The 17,880-nt window shown below is 44.1% G+C and overlaps 1 protein-coding gene across 1 annotated transcript; it reads left to right on the top strand.

Annotated features, from left to right (window-relative positions):
* Nucleotides 1-5,363: 5,363 nt before the first annotated feature.
* On the top strand, nucleotides 5,364-13,711 carry LOC119487842. Its single transcript, XM_037768892.1, has 2 exons — nucleotides 5,364-8,898; nucleotides 12,642-13,711. The coding sequence occupies exons 1-2, from the start codon at nucleotides 7,819-7,821 to the stop codon at nucleotides 13,581-13,583; spliced, it is 2,022 nt and encodes a 673-aa protein (XP_037624820.1). The 5' UTR covers nucleotides 5,364-7,818; the 3' UTR covers nucleotides 13,584-13,711.
* The last annotated feature ends 4,169 nt before the right edge of the window (nucleotides 13,712-17,880 follow it).

The raw sequence follows: 17,880 nt of genomic DNA on the forward strand, positions 1-17,880 counted from the left end.
ATTCACACTCCGGAGCAGAAGGTGACGGTAATGCACCAATAAGCTGGATGCTAACCGCCGTAAAACAAGAAGAAGAAGAAGGGTCTCGTTCAAGGAGAAGTCTCGTTCTGAAATATCGCAAGGTCATGTGTTACAGGAAGACGGTGAATAACAGAATACATGGTGGAAACGTCAGTGCCAGCCAGGCAGAGTTTGTTGTGTTTGAGTATTGAAATGTGTAGTTTAGTGTTATCTAAAAGATTTTCATTGTCATGGCTGAAGAGGTCTTTGAATTCAAAGGCCGTCCGTATTTATTTGAGCCAGAGTAAAAGGATATTTAGATTTCACAACGAGACTTCTCCTTGAGCGGGGCCTTAGACACAATAACAAACAGACCGGATCAAGTGAAAAGTAAGAAAAAACATTTAATTTCTCTGTAGGGTCCTTTCAATAATGCTGTCAGACGCTTATAATAACTATCTGAGTCTGTCAGTGGCAAAACTCGTGACTGCCGGTGTTGTCGAATACCGTTTCCCTGTAGATATGTGTTTTCCCCTATACCTCTGAACCCAGGCCTTTTGACTTGTCAAGGCAGAGGTGTTACTAATAACACTAATGATGTCTCTGTTCTATTACAGTTTTTCTCATTTGCTTTGTCTCAATTCTTGTATGAGAATTGTTTTTTTTTTTAAAACAGTAGGTTCAAATCGCTAAACAATTAGATTGCTGTTCCGGCAAATTTGAATTTCTCATTCGTTCAAGCTAATTACACATGTTTTGGCGTGTGTGCAAAAGAGTCAGTACAACAAGCACTTGCACATGGCTTGCTAATCAAAACTGATGAGTTGACTCACAGTTAGACTTCTAATCATTCTTCAATCATCGTTTGAGCCATCACATACAAAATGATCCATTCACTTATCAAACTCTGTCACACATACAGTAAATATCTGACATGGTGTTACATACTGTGAGGAGGTACAATTAGATGTTTTTGTATTTTACATATTTTTGGCATGGATGTCATTTTGTGGCAAATTTTCTGTTCATTGTATATGACTTTACATGAGAGATCAAAGGTGAATTTTCTCTTTACAGTACATGTAACACATTGCTACGCAAATAAATGTACAGCATACATACACATGTGCATATGTGGGGGCAGCTGTAGCTCAGTGGGCAGAGCGGGTCGTCCTATAACCGCAGCAGCCCACTGCTCCTAAAAATACTTAGGAGTGGTTAAATGCCGAGGTCAAAACTCATGTATTTACATGTATGTATGTACTATGACAAATAAAGGTTTCTTCTTCTTCTATCCTTTTTCTGTGCACTACAGTAAACTTTTACCCACTGTTGAAATCTAAAAACTGCTATTGTGATACACCTTAGCATGCAGCTGGACAAAACTGACATTATGGTATATTACAGTAAGTAGTCAGTGTCAACAGAGAAGTAGAACAAACAGAGATTTGTATATAAGAAACATTTCCAGGGTTGACTGCCGTGGTGAAAAAACACCTAATCATTTTGAACAGTACGGCCCACACAATGACAAAACAACTATTCATTTTGACACAGTAACTAGGTTTTGAAGCATGAATTAAGTGTTTTGGGTGAGTTACTATCCTTTTGCAAACATGCAATAGAGTTGTGATGTCCCATGAAACAGTTGTGAAAGTTGCACTTATAGTTTAGTAGAAAGTTAAGAATGTTTTGAAAAATGAGCCAAAGCGATTGAGGAAAGACTGTAAGTGTCCCAGTGAGAGTCCCAGGATCCTGAAATCAAAGCATCATTAATTTCATTATTTACACCTGTGCTTTTCTTACAGTGACAAGTCAAAATGTCTTTCATGAAAAAGACCCATCCCTAACCCTAACCTCCGAGGGGGGGCGCTATTATTTTAATAGGAGGAAAACAATATTTGACAAAGGAACAGACTATGACACCGGTTCTCTGGACCAATTTCAGAAATTGCTGTCACCATTAGTCATTTAGACACAAAAAAACATGGGAAAATAGGGTCCAGGTTGAAAAATACTGAGGTTACCGTCGGAACTGTGAGGCCAAATGGAGCGAAAAAACATCCTGACATCAACTTTAATGATTAAAAGAGATAAAAGTTTAAATAAAATAAGTTTAGTTTCTTTATTTTTTTCCTTTCAGTGTCTGTGTGTCTCGCTCAAACACTTAAATGAAAATTAAAAATTTGAAAATGACAGTCACGACGTGATTATCAGTGGATGTGACTGAGGGCTGTAATACATTTTGGTGAAGGAAGCTTCCACTGGGGCATAATTATCATTTCTACATAATGAAGTGACTACAAAGGAGCTGTCCTGCATCCTAAGAAGGAGAGAGCTGAAGAGAGGAAGCGTGCAGACGACCCATTACTTTTTCCACTTGTGTTCAAGCACACATTACCGAGCTGTGATATGTGCTGTAGACTCATAACCTGAACTAAACAAAGTTGACCTGAGCTATTGTAGCGTCACACTTAACTCTAGGATCAGTTATGACAAAGGGATGATTCTCCCGCTTGGCCGTGTACACGTACAACCCCGTTAGGAAGGACAAACCGAGCTGGACTTTCACGGTCCATCCCTGTAAGGATACAGGCAGTTGGTTTTGGCATGATACTGCAAAGTCTGGCTGTGTGGCAATACGGGCGCAAACACCCATGTTTGAGTTCTGGGTGGTGCTACAAAACAAACCACAGGGCATTGTGTTCAAACAGCAGGCACTGCTCTGCACTCTTACAACATCACACAGTCATATTTCTCAATTTTCTTTTATCATCAATGCCAGCAGAAATGCCTTTCAGGCCTAATGCGCAAAACAGGACTGGGAATGCAGTCAAAAGATGAGTGGCACTAAAGAAGAAGAATGATTCAACTATTTCAACGATGATCGCTTTATTGTACTTTTCAAACAAAACCGGCTGAGAAAGAGGCATTTGTTGATTTATGCCGCAGCATAAACGAGAAGCAGGTTTATGTCCTGAAGCAGCAGATAATAAGTGAATTATTGCGTGAGGTTACCTAAAGTATGTAAAACATTTTGTCACATTTTGATTCAGGCGCCACATTGTCTGTTTTTGTTCCTCATTTCTATGGAAATATATGTCGAAGCCGACATCCCAATCTAACAGTTACGTCCATGCTTTCTAAATCTTATTACAGTGTGTGCTGAGTGTTAAAGGAGCAGCGCCTTTTACACGAGGCCTTTGCTGACCTTTAAAGCACTTCCAAATTTTCTCTCAACACCAATCTCATGTAGGTTAGCTGGCAGAGGAGCAGAGCAGAGCGAGCGCTGCTTATTATGTATTACTTTGCTTTTGTAGTCCCTCCACATCGTTACTCATCCAGTATGCTTAAAGGTGCTCTCCCCTCTGGCAAGCACAGCTATGACAGTCAGCTTGGAAGTTAGAAGTCTTTCAAAACTCCCTGTCTTCCTCCCCTTTTCTGTCTCTCTTTTACTCTTTCTTGGTGTCCCCGCGTCTCTCTCTCTCTTCCTCTCTCGCTCTAGTCCTCAGAGAGCACCTGACTGACGTGTTGTTCAAGGATGAAAAGCACGGCGGAGGGGAATCCAAAAGCAAACAACACAAAAATATACATGAGAGGACGGGAAAGACACTGCTGTGCACTCACACACACAAGCACACGCACTACTCCGTGCCGAAGCCCTGAGGATTATCACCAGCGTGACACTGGACACTTCAGGGAAGACAGCATCTGCTCACTTCCATATTTAATACTGCAACAAAAAAAAAAAAGCAGAACAATGTGTTCTCAGGAAACTTCTCATTTTCACTTAGAGCCAAATACAGTAGTGTGAACACATATAATCCTCTCCAAACTGCACATTTGTGCTGTCCAGGTGGCTATAGAAAGTTCCCAAGTGCCCCAGACGCATTGACTAAAAGCCATTTTGCACAGAAAATTTTGACAGACATGAAGTTCTTCGCCTTTCAAAGCACTGCTTTTACATCTATCCTTTCCACCGTGTTATGTAAGGTGTTCGCTCTCTCTCTCTCTGACTGTCTCTCTGTCTCTGCCTGGAGAAATTCAACCAGGGAACTATCTGCAGTGGCAGTAAAGTTCAGCAGACACACATGCTGAAGTGTCCCCGCACGCTCGCTCTGCTGCTTCTCGATGGGCAGTCGGCCTGTTACAGGACTCAAAAACAAGCGAGGGAGCGCTACGGGAGGCAGCGAGCAAGGTTACAATGAGGCCTTATGCTCTGTCTGACGTCCAACTACTCCCACTGATATTGAAAACTACATGATGGTGACAAAGGACATGTAAGAAACACTGCAGGAAACTGAAAACGAGAATTTTTTCCCAGTGTTGGACCAGTTTTCTGTCTATTAATGGATGCTATAAAGGAAACTGGACTCAAGAGGCTGCGCAGTCAGACTGCAAATGGACAGCAACTGTGATAGCCACTTATTATTCCACATTGACTTTAAAATGAGCAATGATTGTATGTATAGCTGCATTGATATTTATGGGCCTCACAGCGTGGGCGGCTGATTGGAGGGGAAGTTGGACTTTTAAGAGACGTGAATTCAAGGTCTTTAACACACACAAACAGAAACACATTCAGGGAGAGGTATTTTTTTTCGAATGTAATATTAGAAGTTAGTTGGTGGTTATTTAAATGTGTAACCTTTATAATAGTAGTCTTTTTCTTAAAGGGACTGTTTGTAACTTCTTACACGTATAAATCACCCGGGTCGGTGTCCCATGCGCGCTCACGTGAGGATACGCTGTTCAGACAAGACTCAAACACGAACTACCTAGTTCTATCTAGTGAAGCCCGTCTTGCAAAGCAGTGTTGGTCGCGAGCGGAGGACGCGGGGGAGACTGTAGCTTTGGTCTCCAGGGACGGAGTCTCTGCTGTACTCTGCTGTACTCTGCTCCTCTGCCTGCCTGCTTGCCTTCACCAAGCTCGCTCCACCTCACGTGTATGCGCGCACACTACACACTGCAGGAGACTTCGTAGCTCTGAGAATATCTAGTGAATGTACAGTGGACGTTTGTGCAGAAATAAATGCTGCAGCTCCTCCAGACCAACAGAGGTTTCCCGTGTCTTGTGAAGTGACGGGGCTCCGCAGCGAGAAACGCTATCGTCTCCGGCCGCGGTCGGGAAAAGCAGGAAAAGCCAACACTAGGATCAGCAGTGATTCATGGAGAGACTTTCGTCTGGTCAGCTAACATTACTGCCAAGCAGGTGAAATATAGAGTGATATTGTGTTTTAGCTGACGTGTGTCGCCTCACTGTGTTGAGCGATGCTCGTTCATGTCTATGTAGAGCGAGCACAAGTGCGAGCCCGACGCTGACTTTCGTCGACTTAACGGCCCACAGGTGTCGCTGTTAACAAGCATTTCTGATTCGTACAAACAGTCCCTTTAAATATAACTTTAAGTCAGACTTGCTATAGACACTTAAAATGACCTGTTGCATAAAGCTTCCCTATGAGTGAATAATGTAAGACTGGCTTAGATAGCCTGTCACACAATGCATTATGGGTAAAATAAGACACTGCACAGAAGGGAAAAATGGCGGATGCAACACCACCTCACCAAGTACGGGAGAAAATAACAGAAAAGGTAAACAGCATAAATTCAATGTTAGATGTTAAGAAACAATTCAAGAATATGGTACAGGAAACCCAAGAGTAATGGATAAACAGTTGAAATAGTTAACGCTAGCTAAAGGTTAGCTAAAAGAAATAGATAGACAGTTAAAATAACGCTGGTTAGTATAAAAATTAACTAAAAGTGACGGGTAAACAGTTGAAATAGTTAGCAAAAAGTACCTGCATCATGTTCAACAATAAGGTTTGCACCAACACTGAATAAACCCAAGAAAGATCAGTTCATATTTAGCCTTTGTGTGTCTGCGTATTGTCATCGTATCTGTTTTAATCTTACTTTTATTTTATGTTATGTACAGTGAGGGCATTAATACATTTATACGAGACGGTGTTCTTAAACTTTAATGATTAACCATCATTTCAAAGCAAAATTCAGTTGATATCTTCATTATGTAAATCCTTTTAATCATTGATGCACACATACGTATAGATACATTCAGAGTTGAATCTTTAAATGCAAAAGCAACTCCACCACAGTATAGAAACAGATTGTGTGCACCAGCATGCCGTGAGGAAAACGAAGGATTAATAGTAGCCGTTCTGTTACGTCCACTCTTTATTGTTTTCTATATCCAGACTAGTGGTCATTACTGGCTGACAGCAGCCTGTCGACATGTAGGCAGGAATCTTCTTAGCCTGCAGATTACACCCAGCCTGTGTCTGTTTTCTCTTCCCCCCACGTATACCTGTATAGTGGAATATGTCACTGAATGAAGTCATATTTTAACAGGGCACTACCAGAGGAATAGATTGCTATGCTGACTAACAGAATGACAGATGCTTTGAGTGCATCGCTGCTGAGTGACAGCAAACTGTCAGGGCTTTTGTGTGGCTGTGCTGCCGTCTTTTTTATTTCAGATGCTGCCAGAGAGGGAGGGACCCATCCATGCAGCCGCAGTTTGAGTGAAAAGGCACCTAGGAGGCATCTTTGGGCTTGTCAGACACAAGAAATCTAATCCAGACAGCCAAGAATGGGAATTTGAATGAGAAACCCGAAAATAGCAGCTGTCTCTGCATAATTGGAACAAATGGAAGTTGGATATGCGGCAGAAAATAAAACAAGCAAACAACTGGGATGTAACGCGACACTATTTGCTGACAGTTGCAATAATCTGGGGGGGAGCCGTGCCACAGGCAGGCTGTTGTTTGTAGCCGGGCAGTTTATAGTTTCCGTCAAACTGGCACTGATCTCTGATCTTGGAGGGTCGCAATTATGTGCCCCCCTACTATTCCTCCTCCATCCCTTCCTGCTGCCATCCTCCCCTACTCCTTTAAACCCCCTCTGGTATCCTAAGCAGCATTTAATTGTGAAGGGCTGAGCCGGGGAAGGAGTAATCAGATGAGAACAGAGGCAGGGGGAATCACGTGGCTATACACTGGCTAACGGGGGATTAATAACAGTGCCGTCTTGATTGAAGTTCAGCTGCTCTCCCTGGCAAATGGGAGGTGGGGAGTGACAGAAAGGGGAGTAAAAGAGAGTTGCAAAGCTGGAGGACGAACAGGGTTTTCAGATGAGAGCAGAGAGTAACAGGGAGAAGAGACAAAAAATGGGGAGAGAAGAGGGAAATAGAGAAAGGGAGTTAGAGCAGTGAGAGGGAGTGGGAGGAAGAAAGCGCGAGGATAGGAGGCAGCGCAGCGCAGTGTGGGGGGGAGAGAGGAGAGAGAGAGAGAGAGAGAGAGAGAGATGTAGAGACAGGAAGCCTCCACTGCTACTGAGCCAGTGAGACGCAGGCAGGCAGAGAGGGAAGACGGAGAGAGAGAGAGAGCGAGGCCCTCGGCATCTCCGAGGCCGGCCCAATGAGGGGGTGAGGGGGCTCCAGAACAATACAACAGGGAGGATAGTGGGAGGAGAAGCAGAAACAGAGGGAAAAGAAGAGGGGAAAAAGGCAGGGCGATAAAATCAGAAACAGGCATCGGCAGGAAAAGGGGAGTGGGTGGGTGGGATTTGAGATGAGGAGGGAAAAAAGCAGATAAAAGTTTTGGAGACAGAGTCGGAGAGAGAGAGAGAGGGAAGGGGGAAAAGAGACTAAAGATAGAGCAGTTTGAGTCTATGTTGATGGCAAAGGTAGGAGGGGATTCATGGAAAAAGAAGAGGAAGCTCTCTGTCTCAGGAGTCCTCCTATTCCTCTTCTGCTTCTTCTTCTTCTTTCTGTGAGGCTGCTGGACATCATCCATCACCATGTTCTCTGACAGCAGGGCTCCAGCGCCTGGGGAGCAGAAAGGCTTCAAGCCCCACGCCCCTCACTTCATCCCCTGGCTGCGCAATAGTCTGAAGCCCCACCACAGCAGTGACCTGGGGCTCAATGGACCGTACAAATCCGGCTCGGAGGCCCGCAACAACCTGACCCCGCTGGTGAGAGCCAAAGGGATCGGCTTCTTCTCCATCCAGGGAAAGGACCGCACGAAGAAGGGGGAGGTTCGCTGTAATGGCGTGGGGATGGCGAGGATGCTGCCAGTAGTGCTGCGGGGGCACCACATCCTGCCAGGGAGTCTGGGGAAGCAGAGGGAGGACAGTCCTGCCAGGTGGAACCAGTCTCCAGTGCAGGACCCGCTCCCCAACACGGAGAGCAGTACGGGGGACGTGGAGCCGCAGGGTCTGAGCTCCACATCTGCCCAGGACAACCACACCTTTGTTAGGAACCACAGCAGCCTCCTTCAGTCACAAAACGACGGGACTAGCACCTCAGTCAGGAAGTATGGGCCACTAGTGAGACCCCCTCCTGTTCCTGTTCCTGCACTGCTCATTGAGGAGCCAAACTGTAAGGTGCCTGTTGTGGTGGACATGGAGCACAGGAGGGGGAAGGTGTGGGACTACGCCAGCAGCACCACCTACCGCAAGAGAGACCTCCATTCATCTAGCTGGGTGAGCTCAGACACTCAGGGACTAACAGAAAGGCAGCACGGCTTCACCTCCAGCGTCAGGAACTCCCAGAGCCAGAGAGACCTGAGGGAACCACCTGTGGAGGGTTTCAACGGGCCCCTCAATGGAGTCATCTTCTCCACCGAGGTTCCTCACAGAGGCCTGGGCTGCACCACGACACTACGAGGCCCCAGGAAACCTAGGCCAAGCTCGGAGCGTATCGCCGCCCTGGGCCAGAACCAGACATGGGTCCAGTACAGGTCGACAAACGAAGGGGGGTCACAGAGGAAGGAGTCAGGCTGCAGCAGGAAGGTGGTTCGAAACCAGATTAAACGGGTGGTGGACAACCTGGAGCAGGTTCTCACAGCGCTGAGGGACGTCCACCAGGAAATGAAAGAGGTAGATTTTTGTTGATTCTGCTTTAACATCTCACCGACACAATCACGCCTTTCCTGGACAAAACAAATCGGTTCAGAACAGGAGCAGAGAAGTTACTGCATCCTCTCACATTAATTAAGGTGTTTCCTCATGCAGGAAATATTCATGCTTATGCTATAAAACCTTGAGGGCTTTTGTACTCTTACAGATAACAATGCAGGCTACAAATACACATCCTCAGCAGAATTTAACATGCATTAAAAAGTCAGCAGCAGGCTTGGGTGAATCCACTGCAGTCTGCAAACTGTTCCTGCAACTCTCCTCTGTCATCTGTCTCCGAGCATACACAACACTTGTGCTCAATTCATGCGTGCGTTTTCATAGAGGTGAATGAGACAATAGTTATGCCCCATTTGCATGATGCATTCAGACACTGCTGAGATGTGACATTATAGGCAAAGCAGTCGCCTTCCTCTTTCTGCATCTCCCTTTCCTTTCCCTCCTCTAACATCCCCTCTCATCTCTTCCTCCACTCTCCCTCCTCGTGGACAGATGCTGCTCCAGGCACAGCTGGATAGCGTTTTATAATCCATTTACGTCTGAGTATCTCTGCCTCGTATTCCTCATCCAGTAAAAGTGACACGTAAATCTCGCCTCTTGGCATTTGATCTGCATCTACGGGGTCGCGGCTAAACCCGAGGTAGTAACCCTCATCATCCTGGCTGCGAGGTTTTAGTGTGACAGTATTAATGTAACACTGATGAAAGAGCATATATAGGCTACACGACAAGAGGGGAAAGGAGGAAGGGGGGACTGAGAAAGCAGACACTGTGATAGAAAAATCCCAAATTTTCACAACAGAGATGACAGATCAAAGGAAGATAAGGCACCAGAGAAGACTTTGGTCGCATATTTATTTCAAAGACCTGTTTTATCATTCTGTTGCATGAGATGCAACCCTCCAGTTTAATTTAATAATCAATCACTGCTATAAAAAGGAACTGGAGTGAGTCTTTAAAGCATTTTAGACGGAGACACAAATATTAAAGCAACACTAAAGACCTCTGTCTGAGTAAAAGAACATGACAAAAGCATGAATATGATCTTCTGCTAAAGCATTTTGACAGATCAAAAACTGCACTATGACTTAAAAAAAAACAACTATCGTGTTAAACTGAAGGAGTTTTATGAAACTTACATGACAGAGCTCTACAACAAATGTGTCTGAGTACTCATCAGCACTATATGTGAGGACCTGAGGGGTCAAAAAACAGCGTTTTTAATAAACACTCTTGGGAGCAGCAGATGAAAACCAGGGTCCTCTGCTCCTTTTATCTTCTCTGATTTCTGACATTAACAAGCAGCCCCTGCCCAGAGTCACTTGATGTGCATATACGCGCTGTACTTCAAAGTAAAATGAAATGCCTCGCCCAAAAAGCTTCAGCGTAAAAAAAAGAAAAAAGAAAAAGACAAACCAGGTCATCTTTTGACATCAGCAAGGATGTTGTTGAACACAGAGAACAAAACAATAATTCATCTGTTCCAGCGGGGGCCGAGGATTTATCTGTGCACATAGAGCAGGTGGAGAGATAGGTCAAACATTTTCCCCAGTGTAATTTTCTACAATCTCTCCAGCCTCCATCATTGTACATGTGTGTGTGTGTGTGTGTGTGTTAAGCATTTATGTGTGTGTGTGTGTGTGTGTTAAGCATTTATGTGTGTATGTGTGTTGTGCATACGTTCATACGCTACATGCTCTGCACTTATTTAAATATATGCATCCACATGTATATACTGTATATGACTTATTGTATAGTGTGCTTTTCACTGTAAGTATTAGAAAGAAAACCCACCTAATTCTATCTTACACATTTCCCATAATAGCAATACAGTATGAGGAAAACACTTTTTGTACTGGGCTGTAGCTCGTGTGACATACTTACAGACTAGAGCTACACACCTGGTGAGAGTCCACTTCTGTAAGTCTGAAATGCTCCAAATTATAGATGCAGACAAGCAAAATGCAGGAAAAAATGATTATGCAAACTTTTAATTAGAGCTGCAACCATAAATCGATTAGTTGTCAACTATTAAATTTATCGCCAACTATTTAGATAATCGGTTTGAGTCATTTTTCTAAAAAAAAAGAGTAATAATTCTGATTCCAGCTTCTTAAATGTGAATATTTTCTGGTTTCTTTACTCCTCTATGACAGTAGGACAGCCAGAGGACAAACTGATGTCTCCAAAATAAAATTATGAGACCAGCAGCAAGAACAGACCTTTGAATTTATAATGATATGAAACTTTGTGAAGCTGCAGAAATTTATGGATACTCGATTAAAAACTGAACTGAATTAAATTTAAACAATCAAAACAACACTGACGCTTCAGAAACCGAGCAGCAATCTGATCTTGTTCAGAAATGCCTGTTTGACCGAAACAATTATTAGATTGATGGAAAGAGTTAGTTAATAGCATGTAAAAGTAATTGATAACCTCAATAATGAAAGTATAGCTGCAAAGATTAATCGATTAGTTGTCAACTATTCAAATAATGGCAACTACTTTGACAATCGATTAATCGGTTTGAGTAAAGAAAAAAGTCTAAATTCTCTGATTTCAGCTTTTTAAATGTGAATATTTTCTGGTTTCGTTACTCCTTTATGACAGTAAACTAAATATCTTTGAGTTATGGACAAAACAAGACATTTGAGGACGTCATCTCGGGCTTTGGGAAACACTGATCGACATTTTCACCATTTTCTGACATTTTATAGACCAAACAACTAATCGATTAATCGAGAAAATAATCAATAGATTCATTGACAATGAAAATAATCGTTAGTTGAAGCCCTACTTTTAATATTGCCATTATTATATAGAGGCTACGGTGCTATGGGCGGTTTTGTGTTATCAATCATTTTATTAGAAACGACTCAAATTGAAAGAAAAGTCTTTAGATTAATAAAGTGTTGGAGCGTCCTGGTGGAAAACGGGTTTAAGCTGTTAATCTCGTAAACAGTGTCCAAATCTGATCAGATCTTTGTGGCATGTCCTCTCTTTCATCCCATATCCTGTCACCTATCTAGTACTATCCAAATAAAGGCAAAATGGCCAAGAAATACTTGAGGTGTTGAAGTGATAAGTCTCTCAATTGACGCGGCGGTCAAGTCAGGAGTTATTAAAAACATTATTTGGCAAAATTGCCAATATCCTCTGGTTCCAGCTTCTCGAATATACGATTAATTGGAAGTCAACAGATTAAACAACAATGAAAATACTCATAAGTTTCAGGTTATAATTAAGGGTATTCCAGCAATTTAGTATTTCCCTTTTATAAAGTTGGGGCTCTCAGAATGGACCAAATCAAAGCAGCAGAGATCGAGATATCCAGACTTTTAGTCCCTAGTTTGAGTCAAACTCCAAAAACACTGGATCATACATTTCCCATAATGCAACTCAATAGAGTCTTTCATTAGACTTTCCCTGCCTGATTAACATCCACGTCTTTCGACACTCCGCACTTCCAGTTTGTAACTGTGGCTCTCTGTCAAAAAGTCTCGGACCCCAAGCTGACATAACTCAGATGACATCACTATGACATCATATGGGTTATTTTCCTCAAACTAGAAAGCTCCATTCAGAGCCACAGGAGATATTATGCAACTGTTTTCACTCCTTATCATGAGTTAACAGACCTTCATGTGTGAAATCAGTGGAGTGCTACTTATATATTCACCACCATGTTTTCATCCATCATAGGTGGTGCAGCAGATTGACTATCTAACCTCATCCATTGATCTGAATGCGGAGGAGCAGCAGGGGACTGACAGAGGCGACAGCGCCAACCCCCCCAGTGACAGCAGCTCCAGTTCAGGCTCCAGCTCCAGCGAAGTGACGGTAGGCAGCGTCCATCGAAGGCCCTCGGAGCCTGAAGGAACTACAGACTCGTGTGGCAGCCTCAGGAGAGGTCATCACAGCAGGAGTCAGTCTCCACCAAACGTGCTGCTGTGCCCGGTAACCTCCGGGTTTTCATCAGAGAGGAGTCGAACTCTTCGGTTCACCTGCAGTCTGGGCTCTTCTTCTCCCAGACGAGCTGGGCCGCCCTGTGTCCCTTCATCCAATCCCCATCAAAACCTCACCTCCCATGACATTACTTTATCTCCCCAAAGAAGCCTCCCTGTTCGTCCTCCCACTCCTGGTCTCTCCCCTCTAACAGTAAACCTCCATCACCCCAACAGCCCCGGCTCTCAGCCTCACTCCCCTGGGCCTCCCTCCTCCATCAGCCCCGTCTCCTCTCTGTCTCCAAAGCCTCACCCACCCCCCACTCTCAGCCCGTCTGTCATCATAGAGAACAAAGTTGGGTCTTACCAGACCCCACAAAGAGACCACCCATCTGCCGGTCTGCTCTCCCCATCATCGACCCAGCCTCCGTCTGCCAGTTGCCCACCCACCGACTCAGAAACTGTGTCCAGCGCTGACAGAGAGAGGCAAGCATCCTCAGCAGGACCCGTCCACAGACCTTCACAGGTGTGCTGTGCCCCTGCAGCCACAGCGAAACCGCCGACAGCACAAGGCCGCAGAGGTCGCAAGCCTCCTCCGTACCCCCACCACGGACCCTCCGAGCACACAAAGAAAGTGAAGGAGCCCCGCAAAGCTCCTCCGTACCCTGAGAAAAGAAGGCTGCTCTCTACCACAGTGTGAGACAATGCAGTGGGACGGGGAGGCTGATCGAACCAGAGCCACATTCAAAGCACCAGCCGCAAGAGTGATTTAAGGCTCGCCAAGTTGAGCTGAGACCAAGTTTCCAAGGTGACAAGACGCAAACGCAACTTGGGGTGAGTATGTCAGGAAGAACAGCTTGGCTCTGCGGACGTCCTTTTCCCGCCTCTCCTTCTATACCAATCTCTTGAGTATATACGCTGAACATACACAGGGCATCATAACATCTGTCTGGGTTACTGCTCTGGTAACAAGAGCCTCTATACAGATGCTCAGTTTTTCAACCCGGCTCTCAGACTCCCACAGATTGCACAGTTAAAGGGCAAAGGAGGCGGCCTAATTAGAAGGAAATATGAAGGAAATTGTAATTATTGCAAGATGACAAGACAAAGTAAGAACTGATTGCTTTTGTGCACTTCAACCTAAGCAGCCAGACACATCCACTCACATGTATCAGCATTGTCTGGGTTAGATAATTGCTGTCAAGAGTCGTGATGGTATAACGAGAACTCAGTGCAACTCAGGGTACTTTGGCTCAGCGGTGTGAAAAGCACACGCTGGGGAAGAGAGGCTGTAGATCTGAGATAGATCTTGAGACAGAAAAGGTCTCATGATGTGAGGAACTTAGCAAGGCCAGATAAGAAGTGAACAGCAGAGTGGCTGTGAGCTGACTGGGTCACCGGCCCGGCGCCTGGGTGCGCATCAGGGGAGACAGGGGGCAGCTGGCCGTTCGTTGTACCCTTCACTGGGCCCCTGGTGTTAGAAAAATCCCATCTACTTTGCTGCCTCTGGTTTGACCGACCCGGCCACAATCTCCATCTGTTCCCCTCTAAATGTCAGGAGATGCAAAGAGAGAGAAATAGGGGGCAGGTGTGTGTGAGAGGAAAGAGAGAAAAACAGACCGTCTGCCGGATTGATTACATAAACGCAGCACAGAAAATCGATGGCTTATTCCTTTAGGTCATCCGATGTTGTCCTCTCTGAAATGTGACTTTAGTTTACTTCAATGCCTTCTTGTGGCTCTTTTTTAAAATAATAAAGCTGGTGTTATTCTATATTTACTCTTATTGTCAAAAAAAAGAGCAAAACCAATCCTGTCTGTGGCGCTCAGCACCAAGCCCATTTGTTCCTACTGAAGAAGTAAATCTTTAAGAAATCGACAAATATGTAGCTTCATCAAGGCTCAGTAATTTCCTAAAATAGCGAGGCACTGTAGTTTTTAGCATTCACACAGGAGCCATGGATTAATTTGCACATTTGGTTCTCTTAGTTGTGAGTGTTTATTTACAGCACCAGGAGGGTGTGTGTGTGTGTGTGTGTGTGTGTGTGTGTGTGAGTGACTCAAAATGGACTACAGTGTGTGTGTGTTCGTGCCAATGAAAGAGCGTGTCACACAATGTGGCTCATTGATGTGTTTTTGAGGTCTGTGGCACAGAGGAATTAGCTATATCAGGATTTGGATGCACAAAAAATACTTGTTAGTCGGGTCAATTCATTGTTGCTTTTGGTCTTTTCATAGGATTTATTGGCATGAAGAAAAATACAGAATATCACCTCACTTACGTTAACAAAAGTCTACAGTCATTCTAGCGGCTCAGTGAGGCTGTAATTAGGTGCTTTGAGCTGAATGCTAACATCAGCAGGTGGAGGCTGGTGTTTACAGTTTTCTGCTATCTTGGTTTAGAGTGATTAGCAGACTAAAAATAGCTAATTAACAATAGGGCTGCCCCCTCTTAGTCGATTAGTCGACTAATCGGTCGTTTTGGTCTTAGTTGACTAAGATTTCTTTAGTGGATTGACGTTTTTTATGCATTTGTCACGCTGAATGACTCATTTCCAAGAAGCTTATGAGCACATCTCTGGAAAGCACAAGATTTAAAGAGGTGCTTTTGTGTGATTCTTTGTGGAGAAACTCAGTTTCACAGATCTGTCGATTAAATCAACTAATTGAATAGTCAACAAAATTGTATGAGTGTTAGACAACAGAGAATTTCTTTGGGTGAGGACAGCCCTAGTACACAATACACACAAAGTACAGCTGAGGCTGGTAGGAATGTCATTAGTTTAACACGTATTTGTAAACCAAAGTGTTGGACAAACTGAAATTCTTAGCCGATGACGCTACAGCGTCAGGTCCCCCAGGATTGGAAGATAAATTTGAGGCGTGGTGAGATGATGAACAGAAAAGGAAAGCAGAGGGAAAACATTTTTACGTCATACAAAGCTGTGTTTATTTAGCAGGCTTTCAGACTCTCCAATCTTAGGCTACGTTCACACTGCAGGCAAAAATGGCCCACATCAGTTTTTTTTGCACATATGTGACTTTGATCTGCTTATTTCATAGCAATGTGAACAGCACAAATCACATGGAATCTGTTTTTATTCAATTCTGATTTGGACCACTTTCATATGTGGTCCTAAATCACATACAGGTCTGATTTGTTTTGCAAAGCGACCTCAGTCTGAACAGTCATATCAGAATTCATGTGACTTTTACGTAACTCTGTCGACATTCGAGGCGCTGCCAGTATTGCATTGCTTTAAAGCTGGGGACACACCAAGCTGGCATCAAAGAACTAAAGGCGACAAAGGCCACCAGTTGAGTCGCCTCACGTCACCTCTGTTTTGGCCAAAAAGTTTCACTCGAACACACCGCCAAGACTACAGCCAACGGCCTACTACCACATACATTTTGTGCCTGCGTGAGATTAAATAACTCTCCACACCAGCAGGTCGCTGTAGTCTGTATTCGTCATTCAAAAAGGGAAACCGGAAGATCGAGGACTGCAGCCGTTGTTATAATACGTACATGAAACAAAGTGGCGTTTGCTGACCATTTTCACACCACTCTCACTCGCCACTAAGCTTCATTCCAGATGGCCATGTCGTTGTGAAAATATCCGTATATTGAAATGATCAGATGAGATAAAGATGAAAGATGAGAACAGTCTTCTGTGTGTGTTCTCTTGAATTTACTCGTTGGCTTGCTCACTTCTTCTCGTGCACTGATTTGTTTACACTGAACCGCCAATCAGTGATTTCTCTCACCGATGGGCGCTGCCGCTGATTCAACATGCTGAATCAGACGAAACAACTCAGACACGGGCAGACTAGAGCCGACGATGCGGGACACACCACAAAAAACTAGGCAGACGGACGCTCACCAACGGTCCCAAACTGTCTGACAGCCAACCGTTGGCTTGGTGTGTCAGGACCTTCGGGGGTCACAGGCCAAATGAGTTCGGGAAAAATTGTAGTTATTACAATTCATCCGGAGGGGAAAATGAATTTCTCAGAACCAAAGATGTGGTTGGTCTGCTGGTGGCGTTAAATTAAAAGTCAGTAGGATTCATCCTCTGGGGACCGTGAACGTTTGTATTAAATTCAATTGCAAACCTCTGAGTAGTTGTTGAGATATTTCAGTGTGGATTAAAGTGTTGGACCCACTGATCCCTTGCGTGGCTAAAAATGTTTCTCTTTAATACACGCCATCATAATCTAAGCCAGTTCTTGGCAGCATCGAGTGTATATATTTCCCTGATGGTCGCACTGCAGGGGGCTAAAAGTTCGAAGTAAACATCTCTACTGGTAGCAGATGGTAAACAGTAGTGATATGTGTTTAGGGTTGGGATGACAGCATAGAGGCAGCTTTGGGTCTCAGAGACACAGCGGACTGGCAGTAAACAAAGAGATACGGTGCTAAAGAGACTTATTACTGAACTGAACAACCACCTTGAGAACAAAGTGTCACATTTTTTATTCACGGCGCCACAAAGCTGGAAATCAGAGTCACGTCTTTGCTATAAGATGCTTTAATTACAAGTAGGAGACTCAGTGGGAGTTTCCTGGCACGGCTCTGCCAAAGTGCTACTACACAATAGCTCTTCTCTAAATGAAATTCAGATGTTTTATAGTTACTGTCATGGTTAGATTTTACATTAAACCACTGGCAAATTGTGTGGATGCGGTATAAACGTGTAATTCTTATATCACGAACTCACTGATGCCAATTTGACTACAATCAAGATGATTTTCACTTGGCTTAACATGAAATGCATAAACCCCTCCGGACTCTATCTCTATAAGCCCACAAAGATCAGCGCTCTATACATTCCCATATGTGCCTCTGGATTTAGCAGATCCTCCCTGCAAAGCCTCTCTCCCCAGAAATTAAGAAGAAACAATGGAAGCTCTCTATCTCATGGAACCGTTTATCCAAGGACAATATATGTTAATCGAGTACGCGCACAGAATACATTTTTCATAACGCTTATTTTGA

Source organism: Sebastes umbrosus, chromosome 5 (genome assembly GCF_015220745.1).
Source record: "Sebastes umbrosus isolate fSebUmb1 chromosome 5, fSebUmb1.pri, whole genome shotgun sequence".
NCBI lineage: Eukaryota > Metazoa > Chordata > Actinopteri > Perciformes > Sebastidae > Sebastes > Sebastes umbrosus.

Coding starts and splice junctions, on each gene's coding strand:
- LOC119487842 (XM_037768892.1), top strand. CDS start 7,819: ATGTTCTCTGACAGCAGGGCTCCAGCGCCTGGGGAGCAGAAAGGCTTC. Junction 8,899..12,641: donor TCCACCAGGAAATGAAAGAG/GTAGATTTTTGT, acceptor CATCCATCATAG/GTGGTGCAGCAGATTGACTA.